The sequence below is a fragment of the Leptosomus discolor genome, chromosome 2 (assembly GCF_034619465.1).
Source record: "Leptosomus discolor isolate bLepDis1 chromosome 2, bLepDis1.hap2, whole genome shotgun sequence".
In the NCBI taxonomy this organism is placed as follows: Eukaryota; Metazoa; Chordata; class Aves; order Leptosomiformes; family Leptosomidae; genus Leptosomus; species Leptosomus discolor.
The window spans coordinates 5532413-5559829 of NC_141392.1; the positions used below are offsets into that span (position 1 = coordinate 5532413).

Sequence of the window (27417 nt, forward strand, 5' to 3'; positions counted from 1 at the left end):
TCCATAATCTGCTACTCTGGCATGAATTTGGAGAGATCAAAAAAAAAAAAATTGCTGAAGTTTTTCTTTCTTGCCACTGTGCAACTCATGTTTTGGATTACTAATTGCAGTTAGTAAACTTGCTAAGGTTGCTTATCAAAAGTTGTGTAGATGCAGAGACCATTTTAATATTGATTAAAGCAGCTTTTGGAGTGCTATAGGATCTGTGGTGTTAAAATAATAGCCTGACAGTACAATGCATACAGTGGCTTTTAATTCTCTTTACTCCCTGCTCTATCACTCTTCTTTAAGCTCCTTGCAGCAGAGGCTTGTTCTGGCATAGCACTACACGTGGGATTGTGTATTACGACGGGAATTGTCCCCACCAACGACTTTTATGTAAATCGAAGCTGGTTTACAGCATCTGTGTCTTAGACTAAAGAGAATTAATTTACGTCTACTGTTGAGATGCTGTTTTTGCTCTGGGTAAATGACAGCCATTAACCAAATGATGGTTTTCCCAATGCTGTTAAAGGCTTTTTGTGAGCTACAGATTTTACGATGCATGCAACTATGACTTGCATGTTTTAAGAATGATTAGCTATAGTAGTTCCTAAATGAGTCTGAAAAACATCACTTATGGTCTTGATCTCATTCTTATAACTTCCTCTTAAATTTGTTCTCAGGGACTTGGCTTTTGAAAAACTAAACGTGGTGAGAGATGATCTCTTGTTTACAATCCATACAGTGCTCAGCTGAGTCAAGGAAACTTGAACAAAATTCTAGTTGCAGTGTAAGCTGGTGAAAGATGTGCTTAGTCTTGCTTGTGTGTTGTACCACAGCAGTGGCACAGCTGTTCAGGATGACTGTCTGGCAAACTTTTCAGTGCCTTTGTGAATCCAGTGAAGTGCTGAGGCATCCAGGGTCATAGTAGCTTCTGATTTTTTCAATATGTAGTGCCCTTGTTGATGATCAGGGGACTGTGGGAGAAAATTCTTTTCTCTTAACTATGTTACTGATGATTGTTTCTCATGAAGCCCCAGGTTTTGTATTTCTTCAAATGTGATGGAGCTTACATGTTTGCGTGGAGCTGCTGACTTGAGGTGGAGGGTGCCTTTGCAAAGGTGCGGCGGCCCAGATTTGTACCCTTCCCAAGGACTGGAAGTAACTGCAATCATTAGGTGTGCTTTGTCTCCTCTTCTGAGTGGCATACTTGCCATAGTTGTAGAAACTTATCTGGAGAGTCTGAAGTGTGGTAATAAGTCACTGACCTGTTTGTTGGTTTGTCTGTTAAGGACTTGCAACATCTAAGGCTCTGCTATAAGAAGTAAAGAACTAACATCAAGAACACTGGGTGCACCGACTATGGCAGGTAGTTAATTTTGAAGTTAGGAGCTGCATGTTCACTGTGTCTTCCAGTGCAAAACTCCAGCAGGATTTAAAGCCTCAGTCCTGTAAAGCACTTGTTCCAAGTTTAAACCTCTGTGTGAGTTTTCAAAGGGAGCTAAAGACTGGTGTTCTAAGAAATATTGATCGGATCAAAGTTATTCTTCTAAGTATTATGAGTGCCCTCCTTGAACTACTGCCTCAATTTTGGACTCTGTGCTTGGTCTGGTGCTACTTACAGTAACATTAATGTGTGCGTGGTGGGCTTTCCTGGGTTTGAGTTCCAAAACTAGAGTGGATGTGAAAAGTATGCAGTTACGGCACCTCTTGGTTTTAATCTACATGAAATTGCTTAATTCTGGTGTTGCAAAACATTATGAAAGTAGTTAAATGCAGAGGAGAGTTTAGTTAGTTATCAAAACAGGTTAAAAGAATGCACAGTTTGTAGAGGAAAAATGGGACTGAAAAACTGGTTGTGCTGTCTGTTTCTTTGGTGTGACCTTGATGTTATAAGCCATGGGTTTAAAATACAACAATTATTTCAATAAAATAATAGCCATTGTAATATTAAGACTCTGCTCTTTCAGGTGGGAGCTTTCTTAGGTATAGTGACAGTTTATTGTGCCTATGAAAGTGAATTTCTGGTCTCTGAAAGGGATCATGATAAACAACTGGAATGCAAGCCTTTGAAAAGGTGGAGATTATTGGAGCATTTTGGTGCCTCCAGAATTAGATAGTCCTGTGCAAAGCTGTCGAGCCTCAGATACTTTTTTTTTTTTTGCTAATAATCCCCATGGGGCCAAAGATGTATCTATAAGTGCATCACTTAATAGGCGTTTGAGATGTGATGAAATGGAAGCCTGTAGGCATTTACTGTTTTCTAGTCACCTTGATTGTGTCTAATGTCTGCCTTGGCATTCTTTTAATATGTAAGGCAACATATGAAGAAAAAAGTGTTGTGAAAAAGCTGTTTGCTTTCTCAAGTATAGTTGAAATCTTAATTAGTAAAAGGAATGTGATTTACCATATGGCAAATAATCACCTGGTACTGATTCAGTTTCACTGAAAAGTCCTGTATGCCACTGCCTTGGTTTTGTGGGATTTTAATGAGCAAAGTCTTTCTGGTGTATCCTCGCTGCAGATAGAGTAGCCCTCCTGCTACTTTGGTGCTCAAGCTGTCTGTCCCAGGGCCTAGTTTCACATCTCTTCCCTGCTTGAGAAAACTGCCTTCATTTCTGCCTTTTCACATGTTCCTGTGGCAGCTTCCTAACCTCAGTTTCACAACGGTGTCTGGTGTTGATAAAAAAAAAATAATCATAGCACAGTGTTAGAATGGTCAGACCTGTGGTTTGCACTGGGAGGTGTTGGAATGGTCGGACGTGCGGTTGCACCGGGAGGAGTAGCCAGAGGAGAGCTTTCTGAGCTTAACGCTTTGCACTGTAGTACAAGGTGACCTAGGACAAACTGTTTCCTCTCGCATCCTTTTTTTCCCCATTGCACAATGTAGGTAATAGTACTGATCTCCTGTAAAGTATATTTTCTAGGAGCTAAGCAGAAATAAAAGGAAAAGGGAGGTTATGCTAATTTAAAAAAATAATAGTTGCAAGCTTACTCTTCTGTTTTGGAGAGGGGAGGCAGGCAAGCCAGGAACTTTGTGTCTGAAGAACAAGTTTTTGCTATTCTGTTTGCAAATCTATCTTACTAGACTCCCTGAAGTTGCTGCTAAAATTTTTACTAAGTAATGTCTTACTATCTTTGCATTTGGAAGCATTGGGGTTTGAACTGCTGAAGTTTCATACCACCTTCTTGTGTGTGTACTACTGTGGTTTAATACTGATTCCATCTGAAGCAGAAGGCAGAACAGGGTGTTCGCCTGTTGTGGACACTGATCCATTCTGGCTTATTAGTTTGAACTCTGAAGTTTGGTTTATGCTGAGAAGAAAGGCTGAACTGGATCAGCCACAATGCAGACACATTTGTTCTATTTTGCTGCCTCATTAAAGACACATTAAAACCCTCTGACAGAGGAATCATACAGATATTTATGGAAAGAAGCAGCTGCAGATAAACTTCCCAGAGGATGTTGGTTGGAGTGCAGTGACACGTGAATGCTTTTGAAAACTTAGTGCTAAATATGGGTCTGAGTACCTGACTTACTGGAATTCAATTCCTAGGAATTCAATTTCAGTTTAATTAGAATGCCTTTGTTTGGAGGTAAAGGTTCCAGTAACTCAAGAGCCATTACATATGAATGAAGGTTTCATCAAACTTTCATAGTTTTTAGTGGGATGTTCCTAATATGGTAGTTTCAGCTGCCGAAAGTGTAAATGTGCCTGTGGCTTTTCTTTGTATTTAGCTGGTCCTGTTGAACTCAACAGTCCTGAAGAAGTTTATTTTATGCTAATGTGAATGTGTTTTCAGGATCTCGATTATTGGGATTTTTTTTGCCTCTTGTGAATACTCTAGCAAAATGGGATTGTTAATTTAAACACTTGAAGCTGTTTATTCAAATGTGGATGAAAGCAAGGCTTAAATTGTTCTTTTCTGAGAACCTGATTTAACAGGAATGCATACAGACCTTTAAACACAGGTTACCCCACTACCGGAGATTAATTTTAGAATTAGTTGAAATACATAATTCCAGCACATTTGGTAGATACGTTGGAGTGCGCTGCTGGCTTTTTGTCAAATACAGGTTTCAAATACAGCTCACTTGGCTATTGCTGTGTATCTGTGTGATAGTTACCGTCAATTGTTTAACGTCTCATTTCAGTACGAGGATGTCGTCCTGGGAAGATCGTTCAGATGACCGAAGCAGAAGTTCGGGGCTTGTGCATAAAATCACGAGAAATATTTCTTAGCCAGCCTATTCTCCTGGAACTAGAGGCACCTCTGAAAATTTGTGGTACGTCAACTTCATGTGTATGTGCTTTATGTAGATGTTTTAATCTAGCTGCATGCTAGGTGTGTTGGAAGGATAATGAGATAGGCAAGTGACCTTGACTCGGGTGATACGGATTAGAGTGAGGTCTTCACAATCTTAAATGTAATTTTCAATTTAGATTGGATTAAGTCGAGAAAAGGCAGCTAACAGTTGGTAGATTGCTGATGCTCTCAGTACTCTCTAGGAGCAAGTTCCGTTGGCAATAAGACCTGCTTGTGCCCTAGTCTCGTGCAAATTTTGCAACCTGTCCCTTGTACTTCCCTAGGGACTGTTTGCACAGAGCTCCTGCTACTCCTTTGATCGCTATTTCTGAAAGCAGTTAGCTGCTTTAAAAAAAAAAGGCAAATGTTTAGTGTTTTAGTTGCTCTCTTCAAAGCACAAGCAAAACAAAGATCTTTGCATGTTGTGAAATGGAACACTTCAAAAATAGCGTTGAAGAAAGTGTTGTTAGCCTTTCAATTGAAAAAGTGAAACTGGATGCAGACTTAAATTAGGCTTAGTTACCATGTAATAAATTACTTGAGCTTTACAGCAAGTTTTAGCAAACATTATTACTGTCAAGTATGGATAAAACTAAAATGTGTGTGATGATTGCCTCTCTAAGCCTTTATAAGATGCTAGACCTCTTCAAAGGTACCCTGTTGTTAATAGGTAGGCAAGCTTGTAAAAAATGTTACGGAAGTATTGTAAATACTGGCTTGTAGTCATCCTTGAAGTTGCTAACAGCAGACACACTCTTAGAAAGTGTAAAGTTTCTTGAATTAGGCTTCTTAAGTGTCACAGTATTAAAATTGAAGCAGTCTTTGAATTTATTATTATCAACATGCTCAAAGATAGATTAGCTTCTTTCTAGGCTTTCTTCTGGCAGACCTGATGCAGCAATGTTTCTTATGTTAAGAGAGGATATCACCAATTTAAAACCAAAAACAAAACAAGAAAACAAACCCCAAACTGCTAATGGCAAAATAATTTTTAAATTACTAATTTCTTGGTAGGGTGGGGAGAAAAAACCAGACCAGCTTCCCTAATGGCATAAAGTTGAAGGTAAAATCCAGCTTTACCACGTTCTGTTTATGCTATACTGAAAAGACTACAGTAGTCTCATGTTCAGAGATAAAGAAAAAATGAAAACTGAAATTAAATACTTAGATTGTACATAAGTCAAGGTCTGCAAAGTATAATTAGCCTCTTTCAAAGTTAGTTTCTCATTTGCTTAAATCGAGACAGTTGAAAGAACTGTTAGGTGCACAATAATAGGGTAGCAAATGCACGGTTAAGGCAGGCATTTGTTATTTTTAAATTGGATTCCAAACACAGTGATAGCACCAGGAAGTGTCAGGTGCATCTACATTTAATGTTAGAGCAGTTGTCAAAGATGTGTTTAGATAAAAGTGAGAGAAAGATGATCGTGTTCACCAAAAGCAAAATATGCAGCTGTGCTGCTTTGAACTACTGTTTTAGTGTGTTCAGGCGATGCCTGGGGAACCATTATAGAATTGTCTTGTCTTGTAATCAAGTCAGTTCAAAATAAGCTTTTACATCTTGAATGGCTGTGTTTTAATGTAAGATGAAAGATATTCTTATGTAAACGTCCATTTTAAAATAGGTGCAGTTTTCACTGCCAGGCTTTGTATCTGGTAGACTTCAATTCAGCTTGTGCCCATAGGAAGCTGTATTTTAAAATGCCAAGTGCGTTGAGTGGACTGGTAAATGCTTGGTCCCTTTACGAAATTGTTTCTATCAGATGTTCCTTTACACTTAAGTGCTTTGGTCCCTCATGTGTAACTGAAAATAGTTACACACCTAATAAAGACAATTGTACTACTCTTTCTGTGGTACGTTTACTTGGTAGTTAATTCTGGTGGGCACAAAGTCTGGGGAGCGTATTGACAGTGTAGTTCTGGAGTACTAGCTCAGCATAGCAATGACTTGTTGAGGAATCTTTCTTTGGGTGTGACCTGGAGATTTCTAAATATCAAGTAGAATAGGAATCGTTCTTGTTGCAACATATATGAAAATTATGTTAGCCAGTCAAACTTCAGCTTGTGTCTGGAGTTGGGTAGTGGATAGTGGCCTGTTACTGGAAGAAAGTTGGGGAGTGATTCCTCTCCCTGAGTTAGAAATAGTTATAGAAGAATGCTGCCTAAAGGAGGAAGTATTGCATTTCTCATGGGAAGAGCAAAGAGGACTATAGCTATATACTGTTCTTACCTATATGCTTTCAGAGTTGAACTGGACAGCATACAGGTTTTCTTTAAGACTATGGAAAACGTTGTGGAGATGTGTGTGTTGGGATTTTTGCCTTTTTAAGGCCATAGTAGCTAGCCCTCTGCAGGACAACAGCTGTAATGAGCAAAGTCATGATTTCGCCACTGAAGAAGCAGCAAAAGTGAAAACGCATTTATGGAATGCTTAGTGCAAGGGAGCAGGAGGTACTAAATTTAAACAGCATACAGCTTGTACTGAAGGCTTCTTGCATAGCTTGTCTGCATTCAGTGACTTTGTTAATGAATTCTACAGTCGGCTGGAAATACCTCGTGTGTATTCTACAGGTTACTGCAGAGCAGCTTTGGTATCTTCTTCGACCTTATGGGCAGCTCCGAGACAGCTTTGGCTAGTCTGATATGATAACACTGTGGTGTAACTGCAACACAGAGCTGTTTCATGGAAAGCCTGCTTAATTTTAAAGCTTGGCAGGATGACAAATAGCATGACAGTTATTTTTCCTAAGATATACTTGCAAGTTTGAATATCTTGTAAGGGATGTCAGTCTTTGACTCTCTGTGCTGTTTTTATACGAATAATTGCATCAAAGGAGGAGTTACCTTAAATGCTTTGAGATGGGGATCTCAGTACAGCAATGTTATGGGAGGACAAGCAGTTGACCTTTGAAGTAAGCATTCCCTGCCAGCACAATGTTCAGTTTCTCTCCAGTCTGTCTAGATTCTTTACTGATCTGTTTTTGCAGTAAATAATGTGACTTAATTTTTTTCTTAATACTTTGGCTTCCTCGCCACATAACTGTTCAATTAGGGGTTGTCTTTCTGACATTGCTTTTCATTTGAACAAAGTAGATATTGGTTAGAAAGCTGATGCTTAATTGTGAAGACTTCTGTAGCTTTTGGTTTTCAGATTGGCTTCATAACTGACATAGCATACGATGGGTTATTTATATTTAGCGAGTGCTTCAGTTTGTAATATTAACATGGTTCTCACCTATCTGATAGCTATTGCCTGTCTGGTTTTAGAGGAAATATTAATGCTTTTTTTAAGATCAATTAATAAAAAGCGATTAGCTGACTTAAGTTCTTGATTTGTGTACTCTTTATATTGTGCACTAATCCTTGGTATACGTTTTCTTATTCAGGTGATATTCATGGTCAGTATACAGATTTGCTTCGATTATTTGAATATGGAGGATTCCCACCAGAAGCTAATTATCTTTTCCTTGGAGATTATGTAGACAGAGGCAAACAGTCTCTGGAAACAATTTGCCTATTACTGGCATATAAAATCAAGTACCCGGAAAACTTCTTTCTCTTAAGAGGAAATCATGAGTGTGCTAGCATCAATCGGATCTATGGATTCTATGATGAATGTAAGCAGAACCTATTTCTTTTTAAAGACTGTAACAGAGTGATACTATGTTCTGGAGACACTTCTAGTAGTGACTTGTACTGCAAGGATTTCAACATTCTGTGAACCTGCTTTGAAACTTTCTAAAAGTACATTTCAAAACAAGGTTAAAGTCACTCTAGAGAATTATCATTTGCTCTTCTGCTGTCCTTGAAAGGCTGTTGCAGGAGATGGAAACCTAAGCCCTGGGAGGACAGTTTGCTAACGTTTTGGGTCAGGTTGTGATATGTATTCAGGTTGGCTTTAAGAAAACAGCCTTCTCTTGCTAATGTCACACACTGTTCTTGTAGGCAAGCGGAGATTTAACATTAAGCTGTGGAAGACCTTCACAGACTGTTTTAACTGTCTGCCTATTGCAGCCATTGTGGATGAGAAGATCTTCTGCTGTCATGGAGGTAAGCTGATGACTGCTTTTAAAGGCTGTGTCTAAACTGATCTTTGGATTACTGCTCTACCAAATTCAGTGTGGGTGTGCATACCTGATATTTAGCTGGAGATGTTAAACCTTGCGTTGTCTGTAAAGGTCACTGTTAGTGCCTTTTGCTTTCCTGTGCACCTGGCAGCAGACAGATGTCATTCTTGCCTCATACACATGGCCCTCTGTGCCTGAGGGGCAAGTGCATCTGTAAGTATTCCGCTGAGTATGTCCCTCTGAAGGATACTGAATGCTGGAATGCTTGCCTGATTCACCTCATGACTTGTTACCATCTATCACTGCAGCCTTAGCTAACATTGGCATCCCTAGCAGTGAAGTGAAAGAATAACTTTCACAGGTAACCCCAGCTCTGTAGTTGTGACCTCTTTAGCTGGTTTCATAAGATGTTGGTGGAAGGGACCTCTGAGGCCGCGTGGTCAAGGCTGCTGCTTGAGGACAGACATTTGGTAACACTAGAGCAGGTCAGCCATGGCTTGCTCTGACTCCATCATACTTCTGTTATTGGGAAATCTGTGTCCTGTGGGCACCTATCCCAGTGCTGTCCCGTTGTTGTAGTGAAAAAAAGTGTTTGGTATTGATCTGCCCAAGGCTTGTGACTTGTCTGAATATTGGAACTTAACTTGGATGCTCTTCTATGTAGAAGAGGATTCCCTGTGTTTTTACAGGCAATGATGCTTACAGGTTTTCAGGATCTTGCAGAGTCAAACAATTGACAACATTTTCAAGTTACTTGTAGTAAGTCATCCTGCCTTTTTGCAGCTGTTTTTGAGACTACCTCCATTAATAAGCAACTTGATGCCTTGCACTGAGTGACCCAGAGATGGTCTGGCTATCTCACCTGTGTTAGTGAGATAATTAGAGATCAGTGGAAGTGAGAGCACTGCAGAAACCTCTAGTTTGACCAAACAGCTCCATTTGGAATTGGAAATCAGAAAATTCCTGAGCATACTCTTCCAGACTTTATGAGGTTGTATTGATGGCTGCCATCCTGCCTTTAGTAATTACAAGTATCTCTGCAAGGGCTTTGTCTGTATGGAATGTGCTGTAAAAATGATCCTCGCTCTTCTTGCACCTTGTACTGAAAGCTTCTGCCTTCAGTGCCTGCTAGTATAAGCTATCAGAGTCTTATGCATAATATGCTCGGAGGCATTGCCGTGGCTCTGTAAATACAGAGTTAATGCAATGATAGACAGTTGAGTCTGCCAGTCTCTAGGTAGAATTGACATGTTAGAGAAAGTACTTGTTTGCTGACAGGTCATCTTTTCATCTTGTTCTCTATCAGTGTGGTGTGATATCTTTTCTTTTTTAAGAACTGGTACCTATTTTATGAACTAGATTTCATAATTAATTTTAAAAATGTGAGATACAAAAATCACTTCTCACTGAGGTAGCTAATTATCAGTGGCTGAAACCGTGCAATCCATTTGTTTCCAAAGAAGCTGCGAAGGAATTATTCTTTTACTATCATTACACTTTTTTTGAATTTTGTTTTGTTTGGGAAACAGTAGAGAATGAATGATGACAAAATACTGTGGTGTTTCAGGCCAACAAGCTTAGGTGGGTGGTAGAAGGTAATCAGGGAAGCTTAGCAGGTAGAGTAGAATGCTGTGTCCTGCGGCAAGACTTAGTGTTGTGTGTATATGCACTTGAGACCTGGGTTAGGAGCAAGAAGCTTAGAAAGCTATTTTTCAAGAAAAAAAAAATTAAGTTTTGTTATATATGTATTGGGGGGATTAACCTCTTGTTTAATCAAGTAGGAAAACTTTTTTGTGCGTAGTGTACTTTAAGGATGCTCTTATGAAAAGCGATATTTACTTTATTGAATGCTAACTGTCCCTTGAACTTGTACAGGCTTCGTCTGTAACTGAAAATAACTCACTCACAACTGATCTGCAGCTGTGAAATAAAAGTGAAAAGATTACTAAATGTGCTGTGTGCTCCGAATAAATGAGTGTAGACATTCAGCACGTAAATAAGTTTTGCCCTTTGTTCGCTCTTCTCCAATCCTATCCAAACTGCATTCCAGATCTCATGAAGTCATGGACTGTCAACGCCTTTTCATGATGTTACTACTATAATAAACACTGAGGCAGCAACACAAAACCATTCAACTCTGCTGGAGGTTGAAGCTAGCATGTAGATATAAGGTAGGTGCCTTTTTTACTATATTGCGCATTTTTGCATAGTTTATTTTAAAAATATTGTCCTCTGGGATATATAATAAAACTTTGCAAAACCGCATAACATAGTAAAACAAAGGCACCTAACTTACCCCAGTAGGCTATCTACAATAGCTTAAAATCCTGGGCTTTTCTGGGCATCTGGGCATTTTGAGTTCTCTGTCTCACAGTATAAATCAAACCTCTCTTGCCATCCCTGTCTCCAAATGTTCATGCTGCTGAAAGGATCTTTCATGGTATTCTTCCCATCATGTCCTCCTCTCTTCTCTGTCTTTCCACATTGCTCATACAAGTCATATTTTGCCCTTTTCTTAAGGCTGTCCAGACTTTCCTCTCGACTTTCTTCTGACTTTGCTCTTTATCTCGCTTCATTACAGCTTATTCCATAACCGTTCCCAACTTCTCCCCTTTGCTCTGCTTTGTATTCTATACAGTATTGTCCTCTTTTCTGTGACACCACACTCCAATTCTAATCTTTAGAGACCTTATGTGGTTGCTTTCAAGTTTCTGTAAGTGAAGTCTATGTTGTAGTGTCATGTTGGTCTTAGCACATTGAATTTAAGCTCTGAGATGGCAGTCATGTTTGTGTAGTAGAATACTGGATTTATATAGTATTTTCAAGCTCTAGAATTCTGTTTTTCCTGCAACATTAATGATAAATGTATGTTGAAGGTAAAGTCTGTTTGATAATCTTATGTAATGTCCAGAGACCTGATCTGATAAGCTTCCTGGACACTATAAAAATAAGTAACCATCGCTCTTTATCAATTTCACCTGACCGGGGAGTGGTTGAGATTTAGAGCCTGGATTTGATGAGTCTGCCAGGAGTAATGACAACTCATTTTCTGTTTCCCTTAGGGCAGGGGTGCTCTTACGCTTCAAGGAGATAGTATACTGAAAGATACTTTTCCTGTGCTTAGCTGTTATTGTGTGACAAGACAACTTAATTCAATCGTGTACTTCCCAGTTTTCTTTCAGTACACAGTAGGTTGCAACAATCACTGTGGTGGCAGCAGCTTGACAGTGAGCTCAAGTAGCCTGTGTTTGCATTGTGTTGTACATGATCAGCATGAAATGAAGGACAACTTTGGTCTGTAGATCTGACTTTGAGACATTAGCTATTTTGTTTTGTGCAGGCATAGTTAAGACGATATTTGGGACAAGACCACTTCTTGGGTGGTTACAAAGAGGTCTGCAAACATGCAGGCAGTTTTGTGGGCTTTTGCTGTTTTACGGTGGTGTAAAATAGCACCAAAATTAACAGCTGCAGGGTTGAGACCTGGTTTGTAATAACGTACTTTCTTTTAAAGAACAACGTTTGGGGTGCAGCCTGCAATGCTGAGAGCTGTAACCTCGTAGAAGGTCACAGACTGGTTGTTCTTTTTTCACTGAAATTGTCCATTACTATCTTGGGGTGTGGTGCTTGGTAGAATCAGAGTAAATCCACATACCTTTGTGCTAGTGTAATCTGCATGCAAGTGGTTCTGAGGAAGGGGGAAGTGGTAATTTGGTCAAAGTTTAAAAGCTGATTATCTACTTGAATTTCTATTACTATCCCTCTATTGTCATGTAAGTAGAATGGACTAAAACTCCTTTGACACGCTATTTAATGTAAGATTCCTGCCATCCTTCACAAACTCAAGGTAATATTGTGAAGACAGCTTTATCAAGCTGATGAGGATAGAAGGCTTTTATCATGAGACTGCTTCAACAAAAATAATCTAAAATCTTAATACTTGAAGAAAAGTTCCTCAAGTCTTTGTCAAATGCATTGTAGTCATTGTTCCTGTAACATGTACGTTGCCACTGTGCAAACTTACGTCAACTGAAATCATTCTATGCGGTGACTCCTTTCCAGTGACAGATTTTCTTTTATCATGTTCAAAGTTCTGGACTGAGTCAAATGGATATGGCTTGCTGATGTGAAACACGTTTCTTCACAAATGAGGTCTCTGTGCTCTATTTCCAAATTTGCACCTTTCTCAATTAGGTGATCTTGGCCTAAGTCGTTTAAGTCACCTTAGGACCCTTATTTAAGGACATGTTAGGATGCTAGAGCATCTAGTAGGCTCCCTTTCACACCTGCATGCCTCAAGTAGAAAAGCTCTGGAGGGTGTACTTAAACTGTTCAAAGGGTGGCTTTGAAATCCCATGCTTTGGCTGTAATTAGGTGTTGATATGGCAAAACTATACAAAATGAGCTGTGTCTTTGTGATAAATGAGGTTTTGAGTAATCAAGGTCCTGGGATTTTATCAATGACCGAGCGGCTGAGCTCAAGTAGCTGACCCGCTCTGTGCTCCTTATGAATACTAGGCTGTCCAACTGCAATACATGTACAGCACTCGGTGACTGCTGCTCGGCTGCTGTGTGGTAAAATAGTGAAATACGGATAAGTGACTTGTGATTGCAGTCACACCTGCAGGCTCCTTTGGCCTGTGGTCTTTTAAAGCTGGGTAGGGGGTTTTCCTTTAGCTTTTACAAAGTAAGGGTGTTGTAAAGAAGGTATTCTGCACCCAGTTTAATTGTTAGATAGTGGGAATGCTGGCCTTCACTGGTTCTCTCTAGTCAGCTGTTTAAGAGAACGTACTTAATTCTAGAGTTCTGCGCTGTGTGGCTAAAAGGATGGTGGGAAAGCTATTAAAACCCCTGTCTAATTTCACTTGCCTTATTCTCTGTTCAGATACTTAATTGTCTTATAGCAAACTGTCTTTTCTTTATATTACAGTGGAAACAATGGATGCTGTATGACTTTGAACCTCTAGTTGTGTATTCTCTGGAACCCTTTTTACAGGTAAAATGTGTAGATAAGTCACTTGTTTTCTTGTACTTACAGGACTGTCTCCAGATCTCCAGTCAATGGAGCAGATACGGAGAATTATGAGACCTACAGATGTTCCTGACACAGGTTAGTGACGTGAAATTTACTGTAAATAGGTTTTAATGATTAAACAGTACAATTTTTGTACAGGCAATGCAGTGACTTAGCACAACCTCTGTTCACAGTACAGTATCCCTAGACGTCTGTGTAGGGCATGAGTCTTGTTCCTCTTGATGGCCAAGTTACCTGGTATGCTAGAGGCTGTTGCCCATCTTGTTACTGCTTGTCATAATACGAGTAGGATATGTTATCCAACTTTGGATAAATTATCCACAGGTTTGCCTTGAAACAAACTTAGAAATCTAATGAAAGATCAAGTGAAACTAAACAGCTGGTTCTTTTTTCTTGCCTTGGTTAGGCACACCTAAACCTTTTAGTCTACCAAAGAACATAAGTGTTTAAAGCTTCATGAGTATTATTTGAAGTATTTGGGCTTCTATTTGGCGGCATGTGTCCTTCCTCTTTAAATTTGTGAAGTATAGCTCCCACTGCACTGCAGTTGGGATTTCAATTGCTTGTATCAATGTGCTAGTCCTGAAATGTTCTTCTACTAATATATTAATACCTTGTATATAGATATTGGATGAAAATTGCCAGTGCTTTCTCTGCAGTATTCTGAGTGGATTCATCATCTTTCCTCAGTGTCCCGTTTATTCCAAATTTTGTTACCAGTGGATTGAAAAGACTGTCAAGCAGTACAATAGGGTATCTTTTAAAGTGTTGATTTCCACAGTGGTCTGAAATTAACTTTCAGAGGAGATACCACATCTAAACCTTTTTTGAAACACAAATTGCAGTTACAGCTACACCTTGGAATAAAAGAATTCTACTTCCTGTAATGTTCCTCAGTGCTGATGCATAGGAGTAATTCAGGGACTAATACTAATATATCTACTGTCCCTGAAACAACAACATTTCTGTGCAAGCTGGTATATACGCACTTCATGCTGCAAAGCATTACTAGACTGGTGAATGAGTGTTTCTGTAGTATAAATTACTACATTGTTCTTCCATTTGTGCTACTTATTCACTCAATGCATAACCAAATAAATGTCAGTACAAACAAGTCAATCTTTACATTTATCAGAGCTCTCAGAAAAGGTAGTTCTATTCAACAGGCTGATAGTACTGCTTCAGCCACCCCCACTTCAGGAATGCCCTTGCAGAATGTACTGGTTTCCATGGACACTCCACTGAAATTGTATGTATTCTTAGGAACTCCTAAAAATAAGTATAGAAAGTTAAAAAAAAGCTTTTGATCTACAGAGTGGTTTGCAGTCTTAGTTTTGCTTTCAGAAGCAGCAGCCGGATGTTTAGCAGCAGAGATAAAATGAAATGTCCCATCAGAGGCACGTGTGCCTATGGTACAGACACACAGAAGGCCTTGGCCTTTTGGACCTACTTAAGGCAAGCAGTACAACAGAAGGAAGTAAATCTTGTGGAAAAACTTAAAAATAAACTGAAGTGGTCTCAAATCCTGAAAAGCTATGCCTTTGTGGAGGGATTTCATTTGATGAATATTTATGTTGGTACAGAAATTCTTGGTGGTTGTTCCTGTGGCTTGTGCTGAGGAGATTAGATCGTTTTGATCGTTTCTTCTAGCCTGATGAAAAAAAGCCTTTTCAACCTCCACTGCGAATTAAAGGCCTCGTATTTTGGTGGCATTTTTATGGTGGTTTGGAAGCTTTTTGCTCAAATCTGATTCTGTGTTCCAACTTAAATTGCTTGCCTTTGGTAAGAGTTAAAGTAATTTGCATTTTGTGAGGCCAAGGTATAAACTATGGGTTTCGGTCAGCATTGCAAACCATTTGCTTATTAGGAAACTGTAATTCTCTTTTCTGTAATCTCTAATGTCTCGTATCAGCTGTGTTATGGTGTGCTCCTGGTCAGCCAAGCTATTGCAGTGGTAGATGTTGCATGTTAAAGTATAAATGTACTTGGGCAGCCTGGTTTAGTTTAGACAAGCGTGTTGCAGGGTTCTGTTACACCACTGCTAAAGATTATAGAAGAGATTTGCGTATTGCTGTGTATAACTCTAGAGATTGTTTTATTTTGGGGAGAGAATAGAAGAGGAAGTGCTTCCTAAGCAGGTGAGGCAAGCAGCTTCTGTCACTTGTTGGAAATTCATTGTAAGAAACCGTTAGGAATTGCAGTGCAACTATTCTGTTTTGAAAAACTTGTTACTCAATTTAGAACTAAATTTCAGTAAGGTAACTTTGTCATATGCTATCTGTATTCAGTAGTTTGTTTCTAGGTAGATATTTTATCTAAAATGCCCTTGTACTTGCTCTATTCTTTGTCTTCTACAAGCAAATGAAGTCTTAGCCTCTGCTAGAGAGGAACTGTGACTGGTACCAAAGACCATTTGATAGCTGGATGTAAATGCAAAATGGTGTAGTTGCACAGTAGGTTTCAGACATTAGTTTTGCTTGATTACAACTTGAAGGGTCTGTTCTTTAAGAAATAGTCTTCAATATTTTGTTTAGTGCATAACCAGACATAATTGTAAATCAAACTTCTGCGTGCCAGATAAACGAGCCTGGCATCTCTTCGGAATGTGAAACAGTGCTCTTAAGTATCACAGGTAAAGAAAGTACAATTTCATGGAAAACTATGAAATATATGTTGAATGCTTTTTGGTTTGTGCTGTATCGAGTTGTCCTGGGTCTTTCTCATGTGAAAATGCTTTGGAAGGTCTGTGTAAAATGGCATTGCAGTTGTCCTAGAGAAATTTTTTTGGTACCCAGTTCTAACTCCAAAGTTAGCTGACCTTTGGTTGGCAGCAGAAAAAAAGATCTTGACCAGTGCTAAAACACCAGAGAGGTTTATTGTTCTGATTTGGATTCCAGACTGTTTGGCGTGAGGCTTTTTGAAAAGTCAGTGGTAGTCCAAGCAAACTGAAAGTGCTACCTGCCACAATATATCAGAATTCTGCCATGTTAAATTTTGGTTTAGGCATGTAAGGTTCTTCATGTATGGTAAGAAAGGTAAGAATCCAAGCTGTTCCATGTTCATAAACTTGTGGTACAAGTTTATTTGCTGTATTTATGGCTGGCCTTGCATAGGATTTTAAAATTTACTGCAGCTTTCAAGCTAGGCTTTCTTGGTGAGCTGTGAAATTGATGGTTGCCTTTTAAAACGCACCCACTGCAGTATTTTTAAACTCCTCAAATGCTCACTGTAAACATGCTGAACATTAGAATTAAATATTAGTTCAGGGAACTAGTTGGCTCTGACTTGTTTCATCCCAGGGTACTGTCAGTGGTGAGGGGGGGAAAGAATCTCCAGACTTATGCAGACTGTACCTTTTGTCTGAGCCGCAGTTTAAGTATTGCTGAATTTGTTGCTAAGGCTTATTTTCTTTAGGAGAGCTGCTTTGGTAATTACAATAACTGTTTTACATTACAGAAAGATAACCTCCTAAGACTAGCATCTTTACTTATATTATCTTTCAAAGGCTTGCTGTGTGACCTGCTGTGGTCTGATCCAGACAAAGATGTGCAAGGTTGGGGTGAAAATGATCGTGGGGTCTCTTTCACTTTCGGTGCTGATGTGGTCAGTAAATTTCTGAATCGTCACGATCTGGATTTGATCTGTCGAGCTCACCAGGTATGAATTATGCTGCTATTGCTCTTAAAGCCTCTCCTTCTAGACTTTGTGCCTCTTTGCCACTGCTTATCAGTAGGAGATGTTTGAAACTTACTTTGCGTTGTGTTCCTTTTAGGAAAAAAAGGGACTATAAGGCTGTGTTGTCCTCTTGGCTCATACTGAACACAGTATCTAATGTCAGTGAAATACATAACACTAGATTTCCCCACTGATCTCTTGTGTTGTCTGCTTACTGTTAGACTGCACATGAACATCAGAGGAAAAGTGTCTAGATTTAAAGTGGCAAAGTGATGTGAATTGAAGATTTACACTGAAGTTTCAGAGTTCTTCCCTTTCAGAAGTAATCAGCTCTGGTAGTTGTGGCTTACACTATTTCTGCTTCACTTTATGGCAGTGTTAAATGCATTTTGAATGTTTCTGCAAACAAGTCTGTATATAAAAGCTTTCACTGTTGCCTTCATTTTGGTTCAGTTATTTAGAGTGCTTCAGCATAGATTGATAGGCTTACTGAAAGGCGCAGAAAGTGAGGTTATTTTTGGCATCGTCAATCTCTAAGTACACCTTTTTTTGTGTTTTTTATTAAGTTACTTTAAGCAAGTGTCCTAGTTAGGCGGACATCAAGTTTCAATTTCCTCTATAAGGTTTCATTATTTAGTCATTTTGAAAAGCTCTCTCTTGCTGTGAAACAAAAATAGGCTTTTTATTCTGTGTCACTGTTAGGCTTGGGTATACTTAAATATTTCTCCTTGCAGTTTTAGTGCTAAAACATTAGAGAACATTAGTTGGTCTGTGGAATGGGTGTTAAGATTCTTTTAACTGTATTCACATAATCACTTCTTTATAAAAGAAGTATAACATCTTCTAAAAGACCATGGTGATTGGACCAAGGTGAGCAGTTGGTGCACTAGTTTCACGACATTATAATGTGAGGCTTCTATTTTGGGGAAGTGGAAACGTCCTTAGCTGATGCATCATAGTACTTGCACTATTTTAAAGGTGAATTATGCTCTTAGAGAAAATATGGTGGAATCACTTTGCATTTAGAGCATCAAAACTATATAAAAGCCTACACTTGAAGTTTGTGTCAACACCAGTGTAAGTGAAACTTAATGGCTACAGTTGCAATGAAGATGGTATCCAGACCTTGTGTGCTCTGAACTAATAGGGCAAACATCCCACATTCTGTGTATAAACCATAAAATGCTAGGAATCCTTAAACTGGCAGTGAATAGTCGGACTTCAAATATAAAAACATTGAACAAACTGATGCATATCTAACACTGGAAGCGTCAGACAGCTTAAGCTACCTGATTTGGCATTCGGTGTCCAGATAAAACATGACTGAACCTGTCCTGTCTGAAAGCCAAGACATAAAATACCTTCTTGATGAGTTTGTGTAATTTCCTTAGTATAAGTCTTGTTTGCCTCGAGACTGGCTTTTTTCTTCAGAATTTTTGTGTGACCCGTATTGATTTCTCTGGTATTGACAGGTGGTTGAAGATGGATATGAATTCTTTGCTAAACGGCAGTTGGTCACCCTATTCTCAGCTCCAAATTATTGTGGAGAGTTTGACAATGCAGGGGGCATGATGAGTGTGGATGAAACTCTGATGTGTTCCTTTCAGGTATGATATATTTGTCCATCAAGTATTGCATTAGGTATTGGGCTGTATGGACTTACTTAGTTCACTTCTTGACATGCTTATGGTTAGTCCAGGGTAATATACTTGAGCTACAGAAAGGGCTGCCCAGCAGGCTGGGGTTTGTGGACAATTAGAACTGCAAACCAGCTGCTCTCCAGAGAACTGCGTGGGATTTGCTGTTTTCCAAACTCTTCCATATTAAGTTATTCCCTCTAGTCAGAGGGTCATTTCCTTGTTTAATTGGATGTTTCTTTTTAGTCATACCTAGTGATCAGAGTACCTAATTGTTCAGACTAATAGACGATTGGGACCCTTTTAGTGTGCTCCTGATGGGCAGCAGGATGACCATGAGCCAGCAATGTGCCCTCATGGCCAAGAAGGCCAGTGGCATCCTGGGGTGTGTTAGAAGGGATGTGGTCAGTAGGGTCGATAGAGGTTCTCCTCCCCCTCTGCTCTGCCCTGGTGAGACCCCATCTGGAATAGTGTGCCGAGTTCTGGGCCCCTCAGGTCAAGAAGGACGAGGAACTGCTGGAAAGAGTCCAGCGCAGAGCCACAAAGGTGATGAAGGGGGTGGAACATCTCCCTTACGATGAAAGGCTGAGGGAGCTGGGTCTCTTGAGCTTGGAGGAGACTGAGGGGTGACCTCAATAATGTTTACAAATACATAAAGGGCGAGTGTCAGGAGGATGGAGCCGGGCTCTTCTCGGTGATGGCCGATGACAGGACAAGGGGCAACGGGTACAAGCTGGAGCACAGGAGGTTCCACATGAACATAAGGAAAAACTTTTTCCCTGTGAGGGTGACAGAGCCCTGGAACAGGCTGCCCAGAGAGGTTGTGGAGTCTCCTTCTCTGGAGACATTCAAAACCCGCCTGGACGCGTTCCTGTGTGACCCAGTCTAGGTGGTCCTGCTCTGGCAGGGGGGTTGGACTGGATGATCTTTCGAGGTCCCTTCAACCCCCTAACATTCTGTGATTCTGTGGTTACTCTGATCAGATTTTAATCCCTACTCAGTCCTGGATGTGTTTTCAGCCCCTTTTCTTTCCCCTTCCCACCCCAACATAGCGATAGAATTAGAAGGATTTGGAATTAGTATTATTGTTGTATGTAGGATTAAAAAATTTGTAGGATTGTGATGTAATTCTCCCCTGCCCTCACCCTTCTTGTTCCTGCTGAATGAGATTTCATGTTGGCTTAACAGTATTTGAAATGTTCTTGGTTGTCACTGACTCAAAAGAACTTCTTTATTTTCTCTAAGATATTGAAACCATCTGAAAAGAAAGCCAAGTACCAGTATGGTGGACTGAATTCTGGGCGTCCAGTCACTCCACCTCGCACAGCTAATCCACCGAAGAAGAGGTGAAGAAAGGAATAATGTAGAAACACCATCAGATCTGTCAAGGACAAAACTCCATATTACAGTATATAATAGGTGTGCACTGTAAAACCATCCAGCCATTTGACACCCTTTATGATGTCACACGTTTAACTTAAAGAGACGGGTAAAGGATCTTTATTAATTTTTTCTAGTAGAAAGATGTGCGACACTGTATTGTAACAAGTATAGCTCCAAGTTCTAATATCCAGCATAGAGTTAAAAAAAAAATATTAGGAAAAAACTATTGCAACTACATATTCACATTTACCACGGTTTTTAAAGTTGACCAACATCCCAGTTAAAACTTGATGTAATAGTTAAACCAGATGAGAGCATGATGTTCCATTTGTGTAATGTGGTCTTACTGTTGCTTGATTGCTTTTACTTTGGTTATTTTGTAGCTAGAATGATGCAAATATGGTATCTAGTCTTATTTCCCGGCTCTCTCTTTGAAATTGAAGTAAGGAAGGGGCTTTTTAGAACAGCCATTGATCTCTTATCCTCCCCCTAGCCCCCTGTTGTTCATAAATGCCGCCCAAATGTGTGCCCAATTATAATGCAAAATTTATAGGACGGTAGTGGTTAAAAGGCAAACTTAAGTCCAAAAGGCCCAGACTGGACAGCGTGACAGCCAATGTAAATTGAGACAGAGAAACCTGTCTTGACTTTTTAACTTCAACTGCCACTCAAGGAATTTGTGCACTACACTATTTTAAATTATTGACGTTACCCTGTGCTATGGCACTTCATTTAACTTAGGACAAAAATGGTATTGCCTATTAGTTGGTAACTTGATTATGTGGTACCTTGGCTTTAGTTTTATTAGCATGAAACACCTTTTGGCATGCTTAGCTTCCAGGTAATTCCCTACCTGCATCAAAATTCATCTTACATAGTTCCACAGAACATGAAGATCCTTGTTTGCTAAGCCTTTGAAAGCTGATGTTCTTTTTCATAAGTGGGTGTGTTTAAATGGATGTTCATCGACAGACAGGAGGCTAGCTGACGAGTGGTGAGCTGAACATGCTATGGGAATGTCCAACATGGTCCAACGTGATTATAAGGCTTATGTCACTAAAGATTCTATCCTTTGGATTTTCATGATCAAATTTCATATACTATTGTATAAACTTCTGCTTTGTAGTGTACTATAGTAGCAATAATTTCTGTACATGATCAAGAGTTATGCAGTATTTCTTTTCAGTTCTCTCCTTTCTTAGAGTTAAAATTGGCACATGGCAGGATACAGAGAAGATACAAAACTTACAATAGGATAAATGAAAGGCACAGATTTGTGATGCTTTAGGTTGCAATACTTATTGGATATAACTACAAAAGCTTTTATTGAATATTGTAAAATTTGTAAGATTCTTTGGGGGAAGGTTTCAGATTTATACCATTCTAAATGTGCATCAGTAGATGTAAAACTCTTGACTTCAGTATTGTCTTTGAAAATGTTAAATTGAAGACTCTGGTAACTTACATTTTATGAACTGGCACATTATATAATGCAAGAGATATATTGATTTCTGACACAGTGAGCAAGTTCTTTAAAATGGATTTAAGTCTCTTTTCTAATTCCATTTTGTTTTAAATGCATATTTTAAATGTAGGTTTTTTCATTTAGTAAAAGTTGTCTAATTCATTTGAATGAAGTCTGACTGGTTATTTTAATGTACCTTACTGTTACTCCAGAAGTATGGAGTTTGTTGGTTTTAAACAAAAAAAAACAAAACAAAACCAAAAAACCCCAAACCAAACAAGATGCCACAAAAACCATACAGCATGTACATGTTATTGATTTATATTGAAATGATCTGTGGTTTTGAACAGTGGTTTAATTTACCCCACCTTGAAGCAAGCACCAGAGTTTCAATACATAAAATAGAATGTAGATTTCTTCTGATACTGCTCAAAGACACTTGTTCTTGAAAGTCAGTGACGAGAGCTGTGTCAGTGAGAGTAGCTTCAGGTTGTGACAAGGTAATTGATGAAATCTGTTCTGTAAGCCTTGACAGGGTAACTTCCTGCTCTTAAGTCATTGCTTACTTCAGGTTTAGTTGTAGAAGTTTTGGGAACGCTGGGTTTTACCAAGTGCCAGCCTCTATTGTAAGAAGCATTGTGTTACCAAACATCTGGATTAACACTTTTCCATTTTTTCCTTAGTTTCTGGAACAATGTCTTCTGTATCATGAAATGTCCAGGTGTAAAGCTGTATGTTATGTGAGTACCTGACATGCTCGCTTGTATTCCAGATGCTATGTCAAAAGGAAAATAAAGTCTCCAGGCCTTCTTATGTGTCCTAAAGAAATAGGAAATCCTTAGTTTATTTTACGGCACTAGGGAGCTGGATCTGGTGGTGGTATTCTGAAGAATTGCTATTTTTGTATAGCAGCAATCACTTGCAAAGGATTTGAGTGCTGTTTTGACTTCTGGGGAGTTGGGACATCTGCTAACATCCCTCATCATCCTGTATTGCAGAAAAAAAAAATACATGATTCAATAAACTTACCCCTACGGGTGTGTTTTATATTCCATACTAAATGCAAGTCAGGAGCATCAGATGCGTAACAGAACTCACCATACTGCTTCAGTTTAAGTTTACAATGTTAGTGTAGATCTTTAGGATTTTTACTATTGTCTGTTCTGGAAAAGGTAGAAAATGAACACGAATCCAATTATGCTCAGATAAAACTAACTCTTTCGTGCATGGAAATTTCTAGCGGTCTAATTGCTAATAAAGTTTTTTCCACATAAACATCTTGTCCATACAAGGCTAAAATGCTGCTAAATAGCACGGTGTTGGTGCGCTGGGAAGTAACAGGAGGATTCTCAAACAAGCTGTTGTGGTGTATAAAATGTTACACCATTTGAGGGATATTTTTGTGTGTTCTCCCCCCCACCCCCTTTTATCTGACAGTAATACCCATTCCTGATTTCATAGTAGAGTACAGCATGGCACATAACCTCTTGTCTTGTTCCTTTGAGGTTGATAGGCATTTTGTCACTTCCAAAGACTAGAGAAATACCTGCTTTAATGTAATTTAAAATACCGCTGATCGGAGTGCTGCTTTGGTCTCTTTTGTGTTGATTGATACGAGATTCTTGTTTTACATCACTTGTTTTTTTGTGTGCTTCATAGTGGTCAGTGTTTTCTATGCACAGAATATTCGTAATTGTTTGCTGCTTTAAAGGAGGGAAAAAAAACCACAACAGTGTTTCGTATAGTTGTGGTTATTGTCCTGCTCCTAATAGCTTGAACACTGTCTGTTTGGGTAGAGTTGTTTGTGCTGCTCTGGTATCTTTCAAAAAAATGCTGACTTCCTGAAAACACTGTAACAGGGGGCTGTGTTGGGTGTGCTACGTTTGGACACATAGAAACACTTGTGGCCGCTGAAGTCCGAGTTGATCTCTTTGCTTCTATCTCTAGTGTGAGAACTGGCAGGGTACTGCTGCTAGGTGTCACCAAGCTTCACGATCCCGTAGCGAGGACAGTTTGCATTTGTACTGTGCCGTCAGAGAGGAGCGAATAGGTATGAGTGACACAGCTTGTAGCATCGCTGTGTGCTTCGCTGGGAAACTCCAGTGGAAATTCTTCAGATCTGTGGAAGGAAGTTGCTTTTATTGTTTATAGCCTACATCCCTGTTTTAAGGTTGCTTGAAGATGGAAGTCCTCTCTGCTGTGTTTCTGCCAAAACCATGATAGGAGTTGATGAGCAGCAAGGTATCTTTTGGTGAAGAAGCATTCCTGTCCGAGGTATCTTTTGATAAGTCCAAGAGGATACTGCCATCCTACCATGGAAGCTGTCAGATTAAATTACTGGAGCTGCACGTGGTTAGTTTGGGGTTGGCAAACACATTTTTTGCTCTGTAGTGATGGAAATATAAAAGACCCTACTGCTGTCAAATATGGTTGAACCAAAGGTGACCTGAGAGTAACTTTGTTCTGTACAGCTGGAATTTTCAGACTATGTAGATGACAAACACAAATATCCCATGCTTGGCCTTTGGTGTAAAGCTCAAAGGTGTAACAGAAAAGGGTACCTGCTTTGTAGAGGCGTATGTAGGTAATAGTTGTAAAAACGTAGCCTTTAACAGGGTGTTCAGTTTCTTCCTGGCAAACTGTCAATATTCTATCCATGGCTGGTGTTTCTGGAACTTTCCTTTCTGTCAGGCTTGTTGGAGATGAAGACACTGTATACAAACCTGACAGGTAACATTACAGCTTAGCAAAGAGCAGAGGCAAAGTGATACTGTCAATATTGTGTTGCTTTTGGACTTGTTTGAGTTGTAACTTGATTCATGATTAGCATCCTTCTGCTTTGTAGTGTACATGAGGATAAATGTGAATGTTTGGCTTCAAAGGAGCTGGTGAAAACGCAAAGGTGAGAGAATGTGTCCTTATGCTGGAGCAGAGATGCCTACAGCGTGGTGAGAAGTCTCTGAGTCCACATGGGCTAATGATACATTTTAAAGAGCAGTATTGGGTTTTTAAATACAAAACAGTTGTGATGAAGCTCATGCACATGGTTGTTCTTGTCAATAAAAAGGAACTTGGTGAATCTGTGGATCAATACTAGGCTTGGGATATTTAGGCTTAGTCCTGGGTATTTTTTTTCTCTGCTGTCATCTGTTTGCTTCTGCTAATTAGCAGTAGCAGCTGTCAAGCTTGCTCTCCGTGCAGGTGTATACTCTTTTCTCCTGGCTCGTACGTTGATTTTGATTGCTTTGTTCCAAAGGTTGATCAAGGTTTTGGTGACAGCATCTAACCAGGTGGCTGCATGCAACTCATGGGCTTGTAACCAGGCTTCCTTCTCACTGCATGTATCGGATGGTCAAAGCTGAAGGAACCTCAGGCCACGTTGGACTGAACACTGGAAAGCCATGTGACAGTAAGTCAGCCTTGGGACAGTAAATAAGTTACCGAGTTAAGACACAAGTTTGGGTACTTTTGTGTTGTTACAGGTTTTGCCAGGTTCTTGTCTTCCATGGATTTCTGGAACCGGTGGTGCCTGAGCATCTTCCTTGCAGATACCTCAAGTTGTTGGGAAACCAGCAAAGCTGTCTGGTTACTTGTTCTGTATCTTAGTGTGCCATGTTAAAATAAATAATAATGATCTTTAATAATGTTAATTGGTAATAAGGACAAAATTTCGTTCTGTTTCCCTGTGTCCTGTTTGAAATCATATTAATCTCTGCACCTGTTTGTCCCAAGAAATGAGAATTTAAGAACATAATTCAAAATAACCGTTGGCCCCAAGCCCTTGCCAATGCACAGTTACAGTAATCTTTCCAAGGAAATCCCTTGTTGCTGCCCGAAACAGTCCAAACAGTTGGAGCTTTAAACAGTGCGTGTGCACTGCATGTGGCCGAGCACAGCCCCTTCCTGGGCTCTGCTGCGTCGGGTAACAGACTCCCCAGCCCCAGCTTCTGTTCAGCCTGCTGCACTCAGAAGAAAGCAGGTCAGAAAGCAGGTGCTAACAAGATCCAGCTGCTAATAAAGATAACTTATAATAAAGCTATTCTGTATCTCCAGGTGGCAATGTAAGCTTCATGTTGAAGGTGAGAAAATCTTGCAGGCAGAGCTCTAGAAACAAGCACCGCTTGGAAAATCCTCTTGAAATAGGATAGGCATGCCCAGAAGGTATGTTTCAGTGTTTGGACTTAATCTGAGTTACTGTTAAGTGGAGGAAGTAAAGCAAATAGGCACGATTACAGTTTTTCTACTCTCTTACACATAGAATTATATTTCCAGAGAGCACAATAGTGAAATTACCGATTTTTTCCCCTTCGGTAAGGAGTTCTGCCTGCTCGTGTTGCTTTAAAGGTTTGAATCTTCGGGGTGCACAAGAGAATGCTGTCGATGGATCCAATTAATTATTGAAAAGGCTTAGCCAGAAAAAAGCGTTATCTTGTGGACAAAGTGGTGCAGCTCATGACGTGAAGCAGAGGAGCACATAACATCGATGAATGCAGAGGACAGCCTTGGCGAGTAAATATATTGCAATGTAGTGGTTTTCTCCATCGCTTTGAAGTCCCAACAACATACCGTAATGTGAAAAGTTACAAGTATTGCACCCTGTTCCTGCTGGCTGTACCCAAGCAGCATTTCTGTAGTGCCTCGTACGAGTCCCTCACTGTATTGTCGAATTTCTGGGCATGTATAAATCAGTAGTTTTCCACTAGCTACCTCAGAATATTTTACATTTACATTTCAGGTTGCTATTCCTGAGTGGCGTCTTGCACCTGCCACAAAGATAGAACTGTGAAATGCGGGGAGAGGGAATGTGTTATGAGAGTTACATTTTAGTGGACACCTTAATTGCATCTAGTTTCCAGGAAGCTGGTTTAAGAGAACGAGCTGTAAGACTTAAGGCCCCGTTCTGCTGAAGCAGCGATGGAGAACAAACACCTTATTTACTTCTTTCCTGCTCAAGGCTTTTACCTAAAGGTACAACCACAAACAACTGACTTGCTAGTCTTGGAGGCTTTTGCCTTGTTTTTACTACTAGAGTAAGACGACATATTCTTTTCCTTGACTGTCTTATTTATGCTAATGCTATACAAGAATTTAACAAAGCTACTTAATGAAGAAGACCCGATCCTGTTCACAGTAATTTTCTTCGTTACACTTGTTCTAGCATGCAGATGCCATCTAGTGGTCGAAGGCCAGCGGATGAAAAGCTGTTACTGCAGAACTGGCATTTTATTGCGTGTTTATTCTGTGCTTGTCTGATGTGGAAACCTTATCTCTTGATCGGTACTGAAATAGAACCGTAGCACATGGCTTCATGATAACTCTGATCTTGCTGCACTGGAACCAGACTTACCTCAGTTAGATGTGCAGATTTTTTTCCTTTGAATTTAGCGGGCTTTGTGAGGTCTCTTAAAATTATCTGAGGATTCTGAAAGTGAAAAAGAAACCAGAGCTGCTATGAAAAGCACAGAGAAGTTAGGCTTTGTCTTAGGCAAAGGTTTCCATGTTTCTTCCCCACTCTGGAATCTTCCCAAGTCTAACCAAGTAAGGTGGGATTCTTTGTGTAAATCTCCAGTGACTGAAGGAGGACTGGTGGAAAATATGTAAGAAAAAGTATGTTTAGGTCTGTATAAACCAATAGAGCTACATAGGAAGAAAAAATGAATTGGTTCCGACTTAGGTGTGGAGAGCTAATTGGGAGATGCTATCAGACATGGGCTGGTATTAAATTTCAATGCCTTATCTACCCAAATATTACATAATATGTGTTGCTTTTAATTAAGCAGTTCTTCCTCTGCTCCACCCATGGGTTTGGTATCACAGGCATACACTCTTGAAAAGAGATTTGTAGAGTTTAGACCTGATTTGAGG

At 39.7% G+C, this 27417-nt stretch overlaps 1 protein-coding gene across 1 annotated transcript in view; it reads left to right on the top strand.

Moving 5' to 3' along the window:
- The window catches only part of PPP1CB (protein phosphatase 1 catalytic subunit beta), a 31113-nt gene extending 8752 nt beyond the window's left edge, over positions 1-22361 (top strand). Inside the window, exons 2-8 of the mRNA XM_086461850.1 lie at positions 4139-4270; positions 7677-7907; positions 8236-8340; positions 13396-13467; positions 16898-17049; positions 18540-18674; positions 19950-22361. Of these exons, the coding sequence (XP_086317976.1) occupies positions 4139-4270; positions 7677-7907; positions 8236-8340; positions 13396-13467; positions 16898-17049; positions 18540-18674; positions 19950-20054 (932 nt within the window). The 3' untranslated portion in view covers positions 20055-22361. The remainder of the gene's footprint in view (positions 1-4138; positions 4271-7676; positions 7908-8235; positions 8341-13395; positions 13468-16897; positions 17050-18539; positions 18675-19949) is intronic.
- The last annotated feature ends 5056 nt before the right edge of the window (positions 22362-27417 follow it).